This window comes from Musa acuminata, unplaced genomic scaffold (genome assembly GCF_036884655.1).
Source record: "Musa acuminata AAA Group cultivar baxijiao unplaced genomic scaffold, Cavendish_Baxijiao_AAA HiC_scaffold_1139, whole genome shotgun sequence".
In the NCBI taxonomy this organism is placed as follows: domain Eukaryota; kingdom Viridiplantae; phylum Streptophyta; class Magnoliopsida; order Zingiberales; family Musaceae; genus Musa; species Musa acuminata.
This window is the reverse complement of record NW_027021351.1, coordinates 1,365,678-1,386,642: the sequence shown is the minus strand read 5'-3', so window position 1 is coordinate 1,386,642 and position 20,965 is coordinate 1,365,678. Positions and strand designations below refer to the sequence as shown.

Genomic DNA, 20,965 nt, shown 5'->3' with positions numbered 1-20,965 from the left:
TCTTAAAACACGTTGCACTGCTTATATTTTAATTATCAAATCTTGTATTTGATGGTTTAGTTGATTATTTGAAGAAGAATTTACTAGTCACAATACAAAGCGATTTTAATACTTTTAATTTGACTACATATGTTATACTTTTAATTTGAGTACATATGTTTTCTTATATAGAGTCAAGTGATGCATAGCTCACGAATAGTGACTAGTTTCATTAACAAATTCTTGATCTATATTATGCATCTTAATTAAAAGATTTTTTTTTTTCACCAATGATGTGTATAGCTAAAGCTACATATAAGTGTTTGGTTCATCAAATCTCTTAGTTTTCTTATCTTGTCTACCTTTCTACAATTTTCTTTTCAAACATATCAGAAAATTTCAATAATCAACAAAACCCCAAATGATCCAAATATGCTGAACAACTATAACATAACTTATTTCCAAACCCGAAAATAGACCCAATATCTAAATGCATTTAGTTAGGTATAACGAGTTCTTATCTAAGTTCGATTCGAATCATAACTAAATCAAATCGACAATCTTTTAATTTACAAATTGAATCAGAATTGACCATGGACAATTGAGTTTAGTTCTTGGATTTGGAAATTTGAAAATATTGATCCCGAAATCTATGATTGATTAGAATCGTTAATTTGATTATTTTTATATAAAAAAAACCTCGATCAAATAGGATGTCGATGGACTGTTGGGCTCAAATGATAAAATAGTTATATTTCTATTTATTTTAATATTTAGAGTGATCACTAGCAAATATACACTAGGAATCACTTATTATTAGATTGATAGTGATTGGACCATGTAAAAAAAAATATTACTTTCTGAGTTTTTGTCAAATGACATAAAATCAATAATATTTATGGAATGATAAATTTTATAATATATTATCTGATTCTTCAAATTTTTTTCCATTGCTTTTAATAAAACAATGATAAATACCACTTTTATTTTGAAATTACAAAAAGCTTGCCAACTTGCTTCCCATGGTTTTGTTTTTTCATGTTAGATGTGCTCGTCATGTTTTGAATTTATGTTCAAACTTTTATCTCTCCTTCAAACTTTTATCTCCTATTAAGTAAGCTATTTCATTCATGTGAAGCCATCCATAAGTAATGAAAAAAAAAGTCATATTTTATAAATTAAATAATAAAAGGATCAAAAGATTTCCTAAAGATATTTCTACCTAATGGAAATCAATATATAAATTATTTTAAAAATCTTTTGAATATTAAAAATTATTATATATTTTTATTACAAATAATATTATGAAAGTTTTCTTATATTTGAAACATCGGAATGTATGTGAAAGAATTTTAAAACTTTTTAATAATGTAATATATACATTTACTATGCATATTATTTTTGGTTGTTTGTATTATTATGCTTGGTGAATTATAAGAATATCAATATGATAATAATTTAAATATGACAATAATAACTATAAAATTAAAAAATATATAAATTATTTTTTAATTCTATCGATTTATTTAATTACATATGTTTTTAGCTCTCATACTAGATTAAGTGACTTTAGTAATTATTCAATTATTTAGCCACTTATTATGAAAATTTAGGAGTCAATGATATTGGTCATAAAATTAGAGATATTAAAAAATTAATTATTAACTTATATAACTATTATAGTGCTAATTATAGTAACAACATAGTTCCTTTCAAACTTCTCCATCTAAGTTATTAGAGATAATAAAATTTGTAAGGGAGAAAAACTATTATTACAAAGGTTAAAAAATCAAATGGATCATTAAGCTCAAACTTAATATGTATCTAACAACTTCTTTTCAGTGTAGTGACAGTACTATAGGTATAGAGTTTCTTATTCTAGAATGATGGATATGATATACAATAACATTTCAAATGTTGATGATTAATACTAACAACCTTAGTATCGATGATAGCTATGGATCAAGACTTCAACATAAGAGAATGGATCCTAGATGAAAGTAAGATTGAGCATGACCCTCGAATTAGTTGATTAGACAAAGACGACGAAATAGAACTTAGAGATCATCTACGAGGATAACGATCTCCTATTTAATATATTAATTGAAGGAACAATCGGGACATCTAACATCAGAAAAGATTAAATATTTTTAATTTTTACATAATTTTATATCAAATATTTTTATTATATCATTACATATTTACACTCATACTCATTATAGTCCTACATTCATTGTCTCCAAAAATTAAAAATAAAATTAAAAAAAATTAGATTATAAATTATTTTTAAATAAAATAATTAAAAATTATCGGTTCAAACTAGAATAAACCGAAACCAATTCTTGCCAATTCGATTTTGATTCCAAATTTTGAATTGACAATTTTTGAAATCAATGATTCAGAAATGGTGATTAAGGCTTAAATATAAATTAAATATTTTTAATTTTTAAATAATTTTATATCAAATATTTTATTATATCATTACATATTTACACTCATACTCATCATAGTTGTACATTCATTATCTTCAAAAATTAAAAATAATTTTTTTTAGATTGTAAATTATTTTTAAATGAAATAATGAAAAATTATCGGTTCAAACTAGAATAAACCGAAACCAATTCTTGCCAATTCGATTTTGATTCCAAATTTTGAATTGACAATTTTTGAAATCGATGATTCTGAAATGGTGACTAAGGCTTAAAAAATATAACTTATATTTAAATCACATTGCCCTACTTATATTTAAATCATCAAATCTTATATTTGCTGGTTTAGTTTGTGAATCGAAGGAGGATTGACGTCAGCGGGCGCCCGATAAGTGGGCCGGGCGAGGGTGTTCAACCGGGTGCAGCCCAGCCGGCCGCCCTGATTCAAGCATGGTCGAGCCCGAGTCAAGTCAATTTGGATCTTCGTTCCGATTGAACCAGATGAGAACGGCATCCTCAAATGCCCTAAATGCAGCGGTGAAACTGTCTCCCTTCCCTTCTCTTACTGCGACTGCGGCGTTTTCCTTGGCGAAAGGCGGCGGCATCTTCCTCCGTCGAGCTCTCATCGCTGCGGCTTTTTCCTCGGAGAACGGTGGATGCTGCGGCTTCCTCTCCGCCAGCGAACGGTACAGCGTCCGGTATCTCTCTCTAACCCCTCGTTCGCCGTCGCGCAATCCCTTCTCCTTCTCTTCACCCTCTCTTTACATCTTCCCCTTCCCTTTCCTACTCCCTGATAGTTACCCGCTACCCCTCCCAACAAGCAGTCTGCAGCATGTCATGAGCATTTACTTTAAAGAAATAGCATGTCACTGTATGCAAGTTAAATACTGTTGTTAAGATAGACAGCAGGAGAAGTGATGCTTTCGGAGAGAGCAAAGAGGATCGGGGAAGTCTTAGAGACAAAAAAGCATGGAAAAGTTAGAAAAAGAGATAGCAGAGACAATAATCCGGTCACTGTGCAAAGAAAATCATAATCATTTGTCAATAGAATCGTGCACCAGTCTGACTATTCCTCATGTGAAGCATTTTAATTAAAAATATACCTAAGATAATACTAATCTTACTAGGTTTCCCAAAAGAAACTATCTCAACAGCAACTATTTATTTTGATGAAGTATTTGATTCATCAAACCTCTTAGTTTTCTTATTATGTTTACTGCATTGTAGTTTCCTCTTCCAGCACACCAGAACAACACAAAACCCCAAATGATACAAAGGACTCGACTCACCCTAAAGTACAAGTTGAGTAAACAACTAGAATTTGACTCGATTTCCAAACCCCAAAATAGACCCAAAATCTCAATGTATTTGGTTAGGTATAAACTTACACTTTTATGTCAGCATAGTATGTTCTCTGCCAAGTGCTGAAAGCAACTATCTTCGCTACTTGAGGCTTGCTCATACCTCAAAACACACTGGCCTGCTTATATTTGGATTGTCAAATCTTGTATTTGGTGGTCTTGTCAGTGATTGAAGGAGATTTTACTGGTAACAATAGAGAGATATTATAATGCTCTTAATTTAACAACAGATATTTTCTTACACAGAGTTCAAAGATACAAAAGATCCATATGGATGATGATAAATAGTTTGGACATCATGGCTTTTGTTATTATTGTTGTCGTTTGCACTTGTTGGTTTTATTGGCATATTCTCACTGATTTGAACCAAATTCATCATAGGTCCAGAAAGATTATTGAATTTGAGCTACATTGGTTGTATATCTATCTATTTTTTAAATGTCATGAGATTCAAGTTAGATCATCTTAGTTCTATCTAACCTAAACATTGGGTGCTTGGTGCTCGTCTAATCGCTCGAGGCGAGGCCTGAGAGCCTTGTTGTGCACATCACGCAGACCTTTTCACTCATGCGACGCTTAGGCAAGGACCGATTGGGCATTGGGCGGTCTAGTCGCACGCTCGAGTGGTGTTGAACCTTAATTGAACCCCATTTGGGTCCATTAAGACAAGCAATTTGATCCCCACCCTCGTGTGACTCACCTCCCTTGTAATGTTTCTTCCCCTCCTATTGGAGAGCCCTAGGAACCCTCAATTCCTACTCCCTATTGCGTGTAAGTGCAATGTCTAGGTTTAGCATCCCGATCCTTACATTTTAAAAATTTATATTGCCATCCCTATAATTACAAAAGTATAATATCTAAGTTTATTTACTCTAACGTTGTCAGTTTTACCAACGAAAATACAAAAATAAAAGGTTAAAAGGTAATTTAAATATTTCAGTTAGTGGTGGCGGATGACGTCGGTGGTTGTGGACGATGGCGCCACCGAGGGTTGTGGGTGATTGTTGTGGATAAGGAGAGCGATAACGAGAGGTGATAGTCGCTTTGTATCTATATCGACGTCGATGCAGTTGTCGAGCGATGAAAGGACTGTCGATATAAATGTCGAAGGGTGCCTCTCGGCAACTGCGTTGATGTTGACGCTGAGCGGTGCCGCTCAACATTTGTATCAGTAGCCCTCTCGTCGCTCGATACTACATCGACGCAAATGCAGATGCAGAGCGGCCCTCACCTCACGTTACTAGTCTCCTCATCCATAACAATCACCCGTGACACCCAGTTGCGTTGTTGTCTAGCACCACCAACGATGTTCGTCATCACAAACTGGAACGTTAAAATAATATTTTTACCTTTTGTTTTCGTATTTCCGTTAGTAAAACTGACGTCATCATGGTAAATGGATCTAGATGATTCACTTTCGTAATTATAAGGATGCAAATGTAACCTTTTAATGTGTAGGGACAGAGATGCTAAAGGTAGCTAACTACATGGGTTAATCTGTAATGAGTCTCTAATGCATAATATCTGGCCGTGCCTATACATATTGGAATACATGCTATTTTATTTAATCTTTTGATCCTTTATTAATTTCTTGTTGCTTGCCGCATAAGTCGGTTCTCAAATGGTTATGAACATCAAATAATTTTGTAATATGAATCGATACCTATTTGTTGCTTAGACATAATAATATGCATACTTTAGTCATCAGATGGAACCACACATGGGAGCGTAGCTCATGTTTCTTGTCAATTTTTTGCCCTTGGGATAACTTCATCACATGCATGCTGGTTCTGGTGTCTTGCTTTGAACCACAGTAATGAAATGTTGGACCTCTTTTCACACGTATTTACTAATTACACATAGAGAATGCATGTATATATTCAATTTTGAGGCTAAGGGGTGCCATCATTAATGGGATTTGGAGAGGGCACTTTAGTACTAGAAGCTATTAGGAGCTGTCTATGTATCTTCATGCTCTGCTCATTACATCGAAGCTCTTAGTTCTTTTTTGTTGCGCATGGCTGTGGATTTCTTCATCCATAGATGTGATTTTATATTTTGCTGTGCTTATATTTTAATTTCCATTTTTTCTCATTTTCATTTCTTTGCAATGGGATGGTAGATATGTGCCTTGGCAGTCATAATAAACTGTGTTTTCATTTTTACATTGTTGAAACATTAGTCATTTTGGTATTCAAAATAATTTTATCTGACATTTCAAATTCCCTATGACATCAATTATCTTCTTTTGTTCTTGAACATTGGTACAGTTGTTGTAGTAGAAATACAGATCTGAGTAAAACTTGAACAAAACAAAATTAGGCAAGGCATTTCTAGGAAACTATCTTCAAGATAGATAATTTTCCCACTACAATGCAGATGGCTTCACAGAAATTCTATCTTTAAGGATACAATGCCTATTACCTGAAATAATCAAGATTGCACTTCTTGATTACTTGAAGAATAAAAAATCAACTAGAAAATAAAGAGAAAGACATAATTCAGTACTTTGTTTGCACTAGAATTTTCTTATTGCTTTACTCTTCAATATAGCGGAGTTTATTTAGACATTGAAAGGATGCTAAAACATCCTTTCAGTTATCCTAAAGAGTTATGACTTTTTGAACCATTACAGCACATTAAATGAGTTTTTAAACTGCAAGTAGTTTCCATAACTGTTCCCGACATTTCTTTCCCATTTGTTTTTAGTAAATCCTTATACATAACAATCCCTGACTAATTTACATATGAGAAAAATATAAATCTTAAAATTACAAATCGAAATCTGTAATAGGCATAAGTGTAAAATCTGGGATGTATATAGTGTATATCCATAAGTGGACTACCCTTAAACTTTGGACTAAATATAAGGAACCATATTCACAAAATATACGAGTTTTGAATTCTAAATTTGGCAAACCTTTTTTGGACTTTGCACTGAATCCTGACTTACCCAGTACTTGTAGGATCTTACTGGTATGATCCGTAAGAAGCAGCCTCTTACTTCTCTATTGGCAAAGTTAGACTTATTAAGAGTGTCGACAATCATTGTAACTTGTACTGGAGGTCATAAAAAATAATCTTGACTAATATTTATCTAAATTTGCTTAACTTGATCGTAATCTAGATACTGTGGTCAAACATGGTGCTCAGTATTCTAAATTTTGTTATATTACGACATTTCCAATGAGTGTATTTAGTGGCAAGTGACAATTAATTTCCAGCTCTCGGATATTAGTTGGTTTAGAACTTACCTAATAATGTAAATTTTATCATTCTCAAATGTTCAATGATGCAAAAATGCATGCATATCATGTATGCGCATTTACTTTAAAGAAATAAGAAGTTGCAGAATGCAAGTTAAACACTGTTGTTAAGCTAGACAGCAAAAGTGCTGCTTTTAGATAGAGCAAAGAGAACTGGGGAAGTCTTAAAAAAATAAAACGCATGGAAAAGATAGAACAAGAGATAGCAGAGGCAATAATTGGGTCACTGGCCAAAGAAAACTATAATTATTTGTGCACTAGTCTGACTATTCCTCATGTGAAGCATTATAATTCAAAATATATCTAAGTAGTACTAATCTGACCAGGTTTCCCAATAGAAGCTCTCTCAACAGCAACTGCTTATTTTGATGAAGTGTTTGGTTCATCAAACCTCTTAGTTTTCTTATAATGTCTACTGCATTGTCTTTACAGCCCACACCGGAAAATTTCAACACAAAACCCGAAATGATCCAAAGGACCTGACTCACACGAAGGTACAAGTTGAGTAAACAACTAGAATTTGATGTGATCTCCAAACCCCAAAATAGACCCAAAATCTCAATGCATTTGGTTAGGTATAACCTTACACCTTTATGTCAACATAGCGTGTTCTCTGCTGTAGTGCTGAAAGCAACTATCTTCACTACTTGAGGCTTGTTCGTGCCTCAAAACACAGAGGCCTGCTTACATTTGAATTGTCAAATCTTGTATTTGCTGGTTTAGTTGGTGATTTGAAGCGGACTTTACTGGTAACAATAGAAAGAGATTTGAATGCTCTTAATTTAACTACAGATATTTTCTTACACAGAGTTCAATGATGCAAAAGATCCATATGGCTGATCGTGAATAGTTTGGACATCATGGCTTTTGTTATTATTGTGGTTGTTTGCACTTGCTGGTTTTATTGGCAACTCACTGATCTAGGCTTTTTTTCTTCATTAATGATATGTAGCTGAGGCTACATATAATGTTTTTACTGTAGTTGAAGTTGTTTACATGAGCATCTTTCTCATAAATTAAGTTCCTTTATCAGCATAGAGCCAAATAAACTGTAGCATTTCTTGATTGAGGCAGTTTTGTTATCTCTTTATTCATTTTTCAGAAAATTTATTGCCTTTCTCTGGTCTTCCAGCTATGTTGTTTTCTTTTGTCAAGTTGCACATCTTCATCAGCAATGCTTTTTTAGCATGTTGAACCTCACAAATTACTGTTATTGATTAATTAAACAGTGTCTTTTCTACTTACCGGTTTTGCTAGACTTATAACTAGATCATCTCTTGGCATTCTTGATGAAATGGATCAATTACTCTGGAAGTGCTGATTTGAAATGTTTCAGGTTTTAGTTGTAGGACATTAGTGAATCTAGATCATCTCTTGGGCATTCTTGATTAAATGGATCAATTACTCTGGAAGTGCTGATTTGAAATGTTCCAGGTTTTAGTTGTAGGACATCAGTGAATCTGATGTTAGAGAAAACATTATTCATCTTCCAGTTATTCTGAATTCGGTGGTACCCTTTGCAAGTCATTGATGTTCAACCTATTAGTATAAACATGAGTATACTCTAATGCAGCATATTTGATGAAAATACATTTGATATGGTTTTTCAATTGCTACTGGGATATTGGACGCTTGGTAGTGTCTAAACCCACCAACTACAATAAAAAAATAAATGGAATTTAGTGCCAGTGCGCAGGTGTTATTTGAAGCCATTATTTCAGTGGTGAAGAATTGCTTGGATGTGAGCATGAGAATGAGTAACTAATCATAGGTACTCTTTATTAACTCGCAAACACCAGTTAGAGACTTATCTCTGAAAGAAATGGCTGATTGGAACTGAATGCATGTGGATTAACATGAGTGGTAGAGGAATGTTGTCTGAGACAGATGATTAGTTGAAAGTTTTCACCATCCTTGATTTGAGGCAGAGGAGGAATTTGGATTGGAGAGGGCAGAAATAAGACTACTTTTCTTGTATTTTTCTGCAAACAGTACGTGATACTGCCTCAAACGACAATGTTTTTGGTGCAGAAGAGGCTCTTTTGCCTTCTCTCATGTAACAAGTCCACCATCCATCTTTCCTCGTATCAACTCTGCAGTCTGTTTAGCTTTTCCACTGCCGAAGACCACAGTTCAAATCATAGATCCAAATTTATGTTGGTCGACCCCCTTCAGTCATGTGAACTTTCCTCAAAAGAGGCTGCGAAAATGGCCAAGGATCGCATCTGTGAAAAAAAACTTCCAAGTTCAAGTCCTTCCATTGAGTTCTTTAAGCAGAGCGGTTGGAGTGATGCACAAGTCATGAAGCTTACCCGGAGGCGACCCAAGTTGATATTTGCTAGCGCAGAGACTGTCCTGAAGCCCAGGATGAGATCTTTGCAGGACATGGGATTTTCTGACACTGAAATATTTCAGCTGGTTTCATCATGTCCGTCTCTGCTCAGTTTCCGTGATATCCAACCAAGGATCAACTTCTGGAGGTCACTTCTTGGTTCTAATGAGAGGTTTCTGAAAGCCTGCAAGAGGAACATGTTTATGCTTACTTCTAGCTTGGCTCGGAATATAGAACCCAGTATATCTCTCTTGAGGGAACATGGCATCAGTGAAGAGCGCATCTCACATATGGTGGTGACAATGCAGGGCTATTTTGGTAGAATAGACAAATAAATTAAAGGAAGCTATCAAATATATTGAGGAATTGGGTGTCCCACGTGATTCTAGAGTATACACTTATGCACTTAATGTGGTCATTAATGTGAGCAGGTCCAAGTTTGATGCTAAGTCGGTAACTCTGATGAGCTTTGGGTGGTCCCAGCCTGACATCAATGCTTTATTCAGGAAGTGCCCATCCATTTGGTCATTCTCAAAGAAGAACATATCTGACAAGATGACATTCCTGATGAAGGAAGCTGGTTGTGAGCTGACATGTATCAGTAGCCATCCCATACTTCTTAAGTTTAGCTTGGAGAAGAGGTTGAGACCTCGATATGAAGTTCTTAATTTTCTTGATCAGAATAAATTGCTGGATAGAGAACATAACCTGCCATCTGTCATGATGGCAACCGAAGAGAAGTTCAGAAAGAAATTCCTTTTCCTGCTCCGTAAGGAGAAATTTATTGCTCAATATGATTCCTATGTTGTTGCTGTGCATGGAAAGCACCATGTTGCGGAAAACTAGGATTGCTAGTGTAAACCTACAACATTTGTGACAATTTAAATTCTGCAAGAGTTTATTAGAGTAGAACTTCCATGTTGATTTTGGGATTTTTCTTCTACTTATTTTTCTCTACAACAAAAAGAATACTGATTCTTATATATATATATATATATATATATATATATATATATATATATATATATATATATATATATATTTTATTTTTTTTATTTTTATTTTTGTTGATATGTATATACAAAGCGATTTTAATACTTTTAATTTGACTACATATGTTATACTTTTAATTTGAGTACATATGTTTTCTTATATAGAGTCAAGTGATGCATAGCTCACGAATAGTGACTAGTTTCATTAACAAATTCTTGATCTATATTATGCATCTTAATTAAAAGATTTTTTTTTTTCACCAATGATGTGTATAGCTAAAGCTACATAAAAGTGTTTGGTTCATCAAATCTCTTAGTTTTCTTATCTTGTCTACCTTTCTACAATTTCCTTTTCAAACATATCACAAAATTTCAATAATCAACGAAACCCCAAATGATCCAAATATGCTGAACAACTATAACATAACTTATTTCCAAACCCGAAAATAGACCCAATATCTAAATGCATTTAGTTAGGTATAACTAGTTCTTATCTAAGTTCGATTCGAATCATAACTAAATCAAATCGACAATCTATTAATTTACAAATTGAATCCGAATTGACCATGGACAATTGATTTTAGTTCTTGGATTTGAAAATTTAAAAATATTGATCCCGAAATCTACGATTGGTTCGAATCGTTAATTTGATTATTTTTATATAAAAAAAACCTCGATCAAATAGGATGTTGATGGACTGTTGGTCTCAAATGATAAAATAGTTATATTTCTATTTATTTTAATATTTAGAGTGATCACTAACAAATATACATAGGAATCACTTATCATTAGATCGATAGAGATTGGACCATGTAAAAAAAATTATTACTTTTAGAGTTTTTGTCAAATGACATAAAATCAATAATATTTATGGAATGATAAATTTTATAATATATTATCTGATTCTTAAAATTTTTTTCCATTGGTTTTAATAAAACAATGATAAATACCGCTTTTATTTTGAAATTACAAAAAGCTTGCCAACTTGCTTCCCATGGTTTTGTTTTTTCATGTTAGATGTGCTCGTCATGTTTTGAATTTATGTTCAAACTTTTATCTCTCCTATAAAGCAAGCTATTTCATTCATGTGAAGTCATCCATAAGTAATGAAAAAACTAAGTCATATTTTATAAATTAAATAATAAAAGGATCAAAAGATTTCCTAAAAATATTTCTACCTAATGGAATTCAATATATAAATTATTTAAAAAATCTTTTGAATATTAAAAATTATTATATATTTTTATTACAAATAATATTATGAAAGTTTTCTTATATTTGAAACATCGGAATGTATGTGAAAGAATTTTAAAACTTTTTAATCATGTAATATATACATTTACTATGCATATTATTTTTGGTTGTTTGTATTATTATGCTTGGTGAATTATAAGAATATCAATATGACAATAATAACTATAAAATTAAAAAAAAATATAAATTATTTTTTAATTCTATCGATTTATTTAATTACATATGTTTTTAGCTCTGGTACTAGATTAAGTGACTTTAGTAATTATTCAATTATTTAACCACTTATTATGAAAGTTTAGGAGTCAATAATATTGGTCATAAAATTAGAGATATTAAAAAATTAATTATTAACTTATATAACTATTATAGTGCTAATTATAGTAGACAACATAGTTCCTTCCAAACTTTTTTGGATCTAGTTATTAGAGATAATAAAATTTGTAAGGGAGAAAAACTATTATTACAAAGATAAAAAAAATCAAATGGATCATCAAGCTCAAACTTAATATATATCTAACAATTTCTTTTCAGTTTGGTGACAATATTATAGGTATAGAGTTTCTTATTCTAGAATGATGTATATGATATATAATGACATTTTCAATGTTGATGACGAATACTAGTAACCCTAGTGTTGATGATAACTATGGATCGAGACTTCAACTGAATTCTAGATAAAAGTAGATTGAACACGACCCTCCAATTAGTTAATTAGACAAAGACGATGAAATAGAACTTAGAGATCATCTAGAAGGATAACGATCTCCTATTTAATATATCAATTGAAGAAACGATCGAGACATCTAACATCAGAAGCGATTAAATATTTATAATTTTTACATAATTTTATATCAAATATTTTATTATATCATTACATATTTACACTTATACTCAACATAGTTGTACATTCTTTATCTTCAAAAATTAAAAAAAATTTAATTATAAATTATTTTTAAATGAAAATAATGAAAAATTATAGGTTCAAACTAAAATAAACCGAAACCAATTCTTGCCAATTCGATTTTGATTCCAAATTTTGAATTGACAATTTTTGAAATCGATGATTCTGAAATGGTGACTAAGGCTTAAAAAATATAACTTATATTTAAATCACATTGCCCTACTTATATTTAAATCATCACATCTTATATTTGCTGGTTTAGTTTGTGAATCGAAGGAGAATTGACGTCAGCGGGCGCCCGATAAGTGGGCCGGGCGAGCGTGTTCATCCGGGTGAAGCCCAGCCGGCCGCCTGATTCAGGCAGGGTCGAGCCGGAGTCAAGTCAATTTGGATCTTCGTTTCGATTGAACCAGATGAGAACGGCGTCCTCAAATGCCCTAAATGCAGCGGTGAAACTGCCTCCCTTCTCTTACTGCGACTGCGGCGTTTTCCTTGGCGAAAGGCGGCGGCATCTTCCTCCGTCGAGCTCTCATCGCTGCGGCTTTTTCCTCGGAGAACGGTGGCTGCTGCGGCTTCCTCTCCGCCAGCGAACGGTACAGCGTCCGGTATCTCTCTCTTACTCCTCCTTCGCCGTCGCACAATCCCTTCTCCTTCTCTTCACCCTCTCTTTACATCTTCCCCTTCCCTTTCCTACTCCCTGATAGTTACCCGCTACCCCTCCCAACAAGCAGTCTGCAGCATGTCATGAGCATTTACTTTAAAGAAATAGCATGTCACTGTATGCAAGTTAAATACTGTTGTTAAGATAGACAGCAGGAGAAGTGATGCTTTCGGAGAGAGCAAAGAGGATCGGGGAAGTCTTAGAGACAAAAAAGCATGGAAAAGTTAGAAAAAGAGATAGCAGAGACAATAATCCGGTCACTGTGCAAAGAAAATCATAATCATTTGTCAATAGAATCGTGCACCAGTCTGACTATTCCTCATGTGAAGCATTTTAATTAAAAATATACCTAAGATAATACTAATCTTACTAGGTTTCCCAAAAGAAACTATCTCAACAGCAACTATTTATTTTGATGAAGTGTTTGATTCATCAAACCTCTTAGTTTTCTTATTATGTTTACTGCATTGTAGTTTCCTCTTCCAGCACACCAGAACAACACAAAACCCCAAATGATACAAAGGACTCGACTCACCCTAAAGTACAAGTTGAGTAAACAACTAGAATTTGACTCGATTTCCAAACCCCAAAATAGACCCAAAATCTCAATGTATTTGGTTAGGTATAAACTTACACTTTTATGTCAGCATAGTATGTTCTCTGCCAAGTGCTGAAAGCAACTATCTTCGCTACTTGAGGCTTGCTCATACCTCAAAACACACTGGCCTGCTTATATTTGGATTGTCAAATCTTGTATTTGGTGGTCTTGTCAGTGATTGAAGGAGATTTTACTGGTAACAATAGAGAGATATTATAATGCTCTTAATTTAACAACAGATATTTTCTTACACAGAGTTCAAAGATACAAAAGATCCATATGGATGATGATAAATAGTTTGGACATCATGGCTTTTGTTATTATTGTTGTCGTTTGCACTTGTTGGTTTTATTGGCATATTCTCACTGATTTGAACCAAATTCATCATAGGTCCAGAAAGATTATTGAATTTGAGCTACATTGGTTGTATATCTATCTATTTTTTAAATGTCATGAGATTCAAGTTAGATCATCTTAGTTCTATCTAACCTAAACATTGGGTGCTTGGTGCTCGTCTAATCGCTCGAGGCGAGGCCTGAGAGCCTTGTTGTGCACATCACGCAGACCTTTTCACTCATGCGACGCTTAGGCAAGGACCGATTGGGCATTGGGCGGTCTAGTCGCACGCTCGAGTGGTGTTGAACCTTAATTGAACCCCATTTGGGTCCATTAAGACAAGCAATTTGATCCCCACCCTCGTGTGACTCACCTCCCTTGTAATGTTTCTTCCCCTCCTATTGGAGAGCCCTAGGAACCCTCAATTCCTACTCCCTATTGCGTGTAAGTGCAATGTCTAGGTTTAGCATCCTGATCCTTACATTTTAAAAATTTATATTGTCATCCCTATAATTACAAAAGTATAATATCTAAGTTTATTTACTCTAACGTTGTCAGTTTTACCAACGAAAATACAAAAATAAAAGGCTAAAAGGTAATTTAAATATTTCAGTAAGTGGTGGCGGATGACGTCGGTGGTTGTGGAAGATGGCGCCACCGACGGTTGTGGGTGATTGTTGTGGATAAGGAGAGCGATAACGAGAGGTGATAGTCGCTTTGTATCTATATCGACGTCGATGCAGTTGTCGAGCGATGAAAGGACTGTCGATATAAATGTCGAAGGGTGCCTCTCGGCAACTGCGTTGATGTTGATGCTGAGCGGTGCCGCTCAACATTTGTATCAGTAGCCCTCTCGTCGCTCGATACTACATCGACGCAAATGCAGATGCAGAGCGGCCCTCACCTCACGTTACTAGTCTCCTCATCCAGAACAATCACCCGTGACACCCAGTTGCGTTGTTGTCTAGCACCACCAACGATGTTCGTCATCACAAACTGGAACGTTAAAATAATATTTTTACCTTTTGTTTTCGTATTTCCGTTAGTAAAACTGACGTCATCATGGTAAATGGATCTAGATGTTTCACTTTCGTAATTATAAGGATGCAAATGTAACCTTTTAATGTGTAGGGACAGAGATGCTAAAGGTAGCTAACTACATGGGTTAATCTGTAATGAGTCTCTAATGCATAATATCTGGCCGTGCCTATACATATTGGAATACATGCTATTTTATTTAATCTTTTGATCCTTTATTAATTTCTTGTTGCTTGCCGCATAAGTCGGTTCTCAAATGGTTATGAACATCAAATAATTTTGTAATATGAATCGATACCTATTTGTTGCTTAGACATAATAATATGCATACTTTAGTCATCAGATGGAACCACACATGGGAGCGTAGCTCATGTTTCTTGTCAATTTTTTGCCCTTGGGATAACTTCATCACATGCATGCTGGTTCTGGTGTCTTGCTTTGAACCACAGTAATGAAATGTTGGACCTCTTTTCACACGTATTTACTAATTACACATAGAGAATGCATGTATATATTCAATTTTGAGGCTAAGGGGTGCCATCATTAATGGGATTTGGAGAGGGCACTTTAGTACTAGAAGCTATTAGGAGCTGTCTATGTATCTTCATGCTCTGCTCATTACATCGAAGCTCTTAGTTCTTTTTTGTTGCGCATGGCTGTGGATTTCTTCATCCATAGATGTGATTTTATATTTTGCTGTGCTTATATTTTTATTTCCATTTTTTCTCATTTTCATTTCTTTGCAATGGGATGGTAGATATGTGCCTTGGCAGTCATAATAAACTGTGGTTTCATTTTTACATTGTTGAAACATTAGTCATTTTGGTATTCAAAATAATTTTATCTGACATTTCAAATTCCCTATGACATCAATTATCTTCTTTTGTTCTTGAACATTGGTACAGTTGTTGTAGTAGAAATACAGATCTGAGTAAAACTTGAACAAAACAAAATTAGGCAAGGCATTTCTAGGAAACTATCTTCAAGATAGATAATTTTCCCACTACAATGCAGATGGCTTCACAGAAATTCTATCTTTAAGGATACAATGCCTATTACCTGAAATAATCAAGATTGCACTTCTTGATTACTTGAAGAATAAAAAATCAACTAGAAAATAAAGAGAAAGACATAATTCAGTACTTTGTTTGCACTAGAATTTTCTTATTGCTTTACTCTTCAATATAGCGGAGTTTATTTAGACATTGAAAGGATGCTAAAACATCCTTTCAGTTATCCTAAAGAGTTATGACTTTTTGAACCATTACAGCACATTAAATGAGTTTTTAAACTGCAAGTAGTTTCCATAACTGTTCCCGACATTGCTTTCCCATTTGTTTTTAGTAAATCCTTATACATAACAATCCCTGACTAATTTACATATGAGAAAAATATAAATCTTAAAATTACAAATCGAAATCTGTAATAGGCATAAGTGTAAAATCTGGGATGTATATAGTGTATATCCATAAGTGGACTACCCTTAAACTTTGGACTAAATATAGGGAACCATATTCACAAAATATACGAGTTTTGAATTCTAAATTTGGCAAACCATTTTTGGACTTTGCACTGAATCCTGAATTACCCAGTACTTGTAGGATCTTACTGGTATGATCCGTAAGAAGCAGCCTCTTACTTCTCAATTGGCAAAGTTAGACTTATTAAGAGTGTCCACAATCATAGTAACTTGTACTGGAGGTCATAAAAAATAATCTTGACTAATATTTATCTAAATTTGCTTAACTTGATCGTAGTCTAGATACTGTGGTCAAACATGGTGCTCAGTATTCTAAATTTTGTTATATTATGACATTTCCAATGAGTGTATTTAGTGGCAAGTGACAATTAATTTCCAGCTCTCGGATATTAGTTGGTTTAGAACTTACCTAATAATGTAAATTTTATCAATCTCAAATGTTCAATGATGCAAAAATGCATGCATATCATGTATGCGCATTTACTTTAAAGAAATAAGAAGTTGCAGAATGCAAGTTAAATACTGTTGTTAAGCTAGACAGCAAAAGTGCTACTTTTAGATAGAGCAAAGAGAACTGGGGAAGTCTTAAAAAAATAAAACGCATGGAAAAGATAGAACAAGAGATAGCAGAGGCAATAATTGGGTCACTGGCCAAAGAAAACTATAATTATTTGTTAATAGAATCATGCACTAGTCTGACTATTCCTCATGTGAAGCATTATAATTCAAAATATATCTAAGTAGTACTAATCTGACCAGGTTTCCCAAAATAAGCTCTCTCAACAGCAACTGCTTATTTTGATGAAGTGTTTGGTTCATCAAACCTCTTAGTTTTCTTATAATGTCTACTGCATTGTCTTTACAGCCCACACCGGAAAATTTCAACACAAAACCCGAAATGATCCAAAGGACCTGACTCACACTAAGGTACAAGTTGAGTAAACAACTAGAATTTGATGTGATCTCCAAACCCCAAAATAGACCCAAAATCTCAATGTATTTGGTTAGGTATAACCTTACACCTTTATGCCAACATAGCGTGTTCTCTGCTGTAGTGCTGAAAGCAACTATCTTCACTACTTGAGGCTTGTTCGTGCCTCAAAACACAGAGGCCTGCTTACATTTGAATTGTCAAATCTTGTATTTGCTGCTTTAGTTGGTGATTTGAAGTGGACTTTACTGGTAACAATAGAAAGAGATTTGAATGCTCTTAATTTAACTACAGATATTTTCTTACACAGAGTTCAATGATGCAAAAGATCCATATGGCTGATCGTGAATAGTTTGGACATCATGGCTTTTGTTATTATTGTGGTTGTTTGCATTTGCTGGTTTTATTGGCAACTCACTGATCTAGGCTTTTTTTCTTCATTAATGATATGTAGCTGAGGCTACATATAATGTTTTTACTGTAGTTGAAGTTGTTTACATGAGCATCTTTCTCATAAATTAAGTTCCTTTATCAGCATAGAGCCAAATAAACTGTAGCATTTCTTGATTGAGGCAGTTTTCTTATCTCTTTATTCATTTTTCAGAAAATTTATTGCCTTTCTCTGGTCTTCCAGCTATGTTGTTTTCTTTTGTCAAGTTGCACATCTTCATCAGCAATGCCTTTTTTAGCAAGTTGAACCTCCCAAATTACTGTTATTGATTAATTAAACAGTGTCTTTTCTACTTACCGGTTTTGCTAGACTTATAACTAGATCATCTCTTGGCATTCTTGATGGAATGGATCAATTACTCTGGAAGTGCTGATTTGAAATGTTTCAGGTTTCAGTTGTAGGACATTAGTGAATCTAGATCATCTCTTGGGCATTCTTGATTAAATGGATCAGTTACGATGGAAGTGCTGATTTGAAATGTTCCAGGTTTTAGTTGTAGGACATTAGTGACTCTGATGTTAGAGAAAACATTATTCAACTTCCGGTTATTCTGAATTCTGTGGTACCCTTTTCAAGTCATTGATGTTCAACCTATTAGTATAAACATGAGTATACTCTTATGCAGAATATTTGATGGAAATACATTTGATATGGTTTTTCAATTGCTACTGGGATATAGGACGCTTGGTAGTGTCTAAACCCACCAACTACAATAAAAAAATAAATGGAATTTAGTGTCAGTGTGCAGGTGTTATTTGAAGCCATTATTTCAGTGGTGGAGAATTGCTTGGATGTGAGCATGAGAATGAGTAACTAATCATAGGTACTCTTTATCAACTCGCAAACACCAGTTAGAGACTTATCTATGAAAGAAATGGCTGATTGGAATTGAATGCATGTGGATTAACATGAGTGGTAGAGGAATGTTGTCTGAGACAGATGATTAGTTGAAAGTTTTCACCATCCTTGATTTGAGGCAGAGGAGGAATTTGGATTGGACAGGGCAGAAATAAGACTTACTTTTCTTGTATTTTTCTGCAAACAGTACGTGATACTGCCTTAAAAGACAATGTTTTTGGTGCAGAAGAGGCTCTTTTGCCTTCTTTCATGTAACAAGTCCACCATCCATCTTTCCTCATATCAACTCGGCAGTCTGTTTAGCTTTTCCACTGCCGAAGACCACAGTTCAAATCAGATATCCAAATTTATGTTGGTCGACCCCCTTCAGTCATGTGAACTTTCCTCAAAAGAGGCTGCGAAAATGGCCAAGGATCGCATCTGTGAAAAAAAACTTCCAAGTTCAAGTCCTTCCATTGAGTTCTTTAAGCAGAGCGGTTGGAGTGATGCACAAGTCATGAAGCTTACCCGGAGGCAACCCAAGTTGATATTTGCTAACGTAGAGACTGTCCTGAAGCCCAGGATGAGATCTTTGCAGGACATGGGATTTTCTGACGCTGAAATATTTCAGCTGGTTTCATCATGTCCGACTCTGCTCTGTTTACGTGATATCCAACCAAGGATCAACTTCTGGAGGTCACTTCTTGGTTCTAATGAGAGGTTTCTGAAAGCCTGCAAGAGGAACATGTTTATTCTTACTTCTAGCTTGGCTCGGAATATAGAACCCAGTATATCTCTCTTGAGGGAACATGGCATCAGTGACGAGCGCATCGCCCATATGGTGGTGACAATGCCAGGCAATTTTGGTAGAATAGACAAATTAAAGGAAGTTATCAAATATATTGAGGAATTGGGTGTCCCACGTGATTCTGGAGTATACACTTATGCACTTCATGTGGTCGTTAATGTGAGCAGGTCCAAGTTTGATGCTACGTCGGTAACTCTGATGAGCTTTGGGTGGTCCCAGTCTGACATCAATGCTTTATTCAGGAAGTGCCCAAACATTTGGTCACTCTCAAAGAAGAACATATGTGACAAGATGACATTCCTGACGAAGGAAGCTGGTTGTGAGCTGACATGTATCAGTCACTATCCCAAGCTTCTGAAGTATAGCTTGGAGAAGAGGTTGAGACCTCGATATGAAGTTCTGAAGTTTCTTAATCGGAATAAATTGCTGGATAGAGAACATAACCTGCCATCTGTCATGCTGCCAAACGAAGAGAAGTTCAGAAAGAAATTCCTTTTCCTGCTCAAGGAGAAATTTATTGCTCAATATGATTCCTATGTTGTTGCTGTGCAGGGAAAGCACCATGTTGTTGCAGAAAACTAGGATTGCTAGTGTAAACCCATAACATTTGTGACAATTTAAATTCTCCAAGAGTTTATTAGAGTAGAACTTCCATGTTGATTTTGGGATTTTTCTTCTATTTATTTTTTCTACAACAAAAAGAATACTGATTCATGTCTAAGAAATTAGAGTTTGAGGATGATAAAGGATTATTTGGTCGGTCGACCTTTGATCATTGATGCGACCTGTATGTTCATGACTGACCTGTATGTTCGTGACTGTATGTTCGTGAATGACTATCTTTACCACATAATCTCAAACAATATACTTACAAATTAAATAAAAGAAAATAAGTTAGCATTTTCTTATTTTTTGTATTGCTTTATAATATCCTGTTCAAGCACACTAGAAAATTTCAACAATCATCAAAATATTAAATGATCCAAAGTTGCTGAATAAAACTATAACGAAATCTTATTGCATTTGGTTAAGTATAACCTTGAACACACCTGTATCTATTACAGTATTGTTAAAGCTCCATATAAGTGTTTGGTTCATCAAATCTCTTAGTTTCCATATCTTGTCTACCTTTCTATAATTTAAAATTTCAATAATCAACAAAACCCCAAATGATCCAAATATGCTGAACAACTATAACATAACTTATTTCCAAACCCGAAAATAGACCCAATATCTAAATGTATTTAGTTAGGTATAACTAGTTCTTATCTAAGTTCGATTCGAATCATAACTAAATCAAATCGACAATCT

The 20,965-nt window shown here is 34.2% G+C and overlaps 1 protein-coding gene and 1 long non-coding RNA gene across 7 annotated transcripts; both read left to right on the top strand.

Moving 5' to 3' along the window:
- The first annotated feature begins 2,923 nt into the window (after positions 1-2,923).
- LOC135671505 (uncharacterized) lies at positions 2,924-10,291 on the top strand. Its single transcript, XR_010512761.1, has 2 exons — positions 2,924-3,106; positions 8,725-10,291. It is a non-coding gene; the product is annotated as an uncharacterized LOC135671505 (long non-coding RNA).
- Positions 10,292-12,933: 2,642 nt separating this feature from the next.
- Positions 12,934-20,314, top strand: LOC135671515 (transcription termination factor MTERF5, chloroplastic-like). Of its 6 annotated transcripts, none has more exons than XM_065179708.1 (2): positions 12,934-13,107; positions 18,758-20,314. In XM_065179708.1, exon 2 carries the CDS (start codon positions 19,079-19,081, stop codon positions 20,234-20,236), a length of 1,158 nt encoding a protein of 385 aa, XP_065035780.1. In that variant the 5' UTR covers positions 12,934-13,107; positions 18,758-19,078; the 3' UTR covers positions 20,237-20,314. The 6 variants fall into 6 exon arrangements, with proteins under 6 accessions (XP_065035780.1, XP_065035779.1, XP_065035777.1 ...); XM_065179707.1 differs by having other exon boundaries at positions 18,751-20,314; XM_065179705.1 differs by having other exon boundaries at positions 18,745-20,314.
- The last annotated feature ends 651 nt before the right edge of the window (positions 20,315-20,965 follow it).

Bases quoted from the DNA above. Each gene is read 5' to 3' on its own strand.
- LOC135671515 (XM_065179708.1), top strand. From the start codon at position 19,079: ATGTTTTTGGTGCAGAAGAGGCTCTTTTGCCTTCTTTCATGTAACAAG.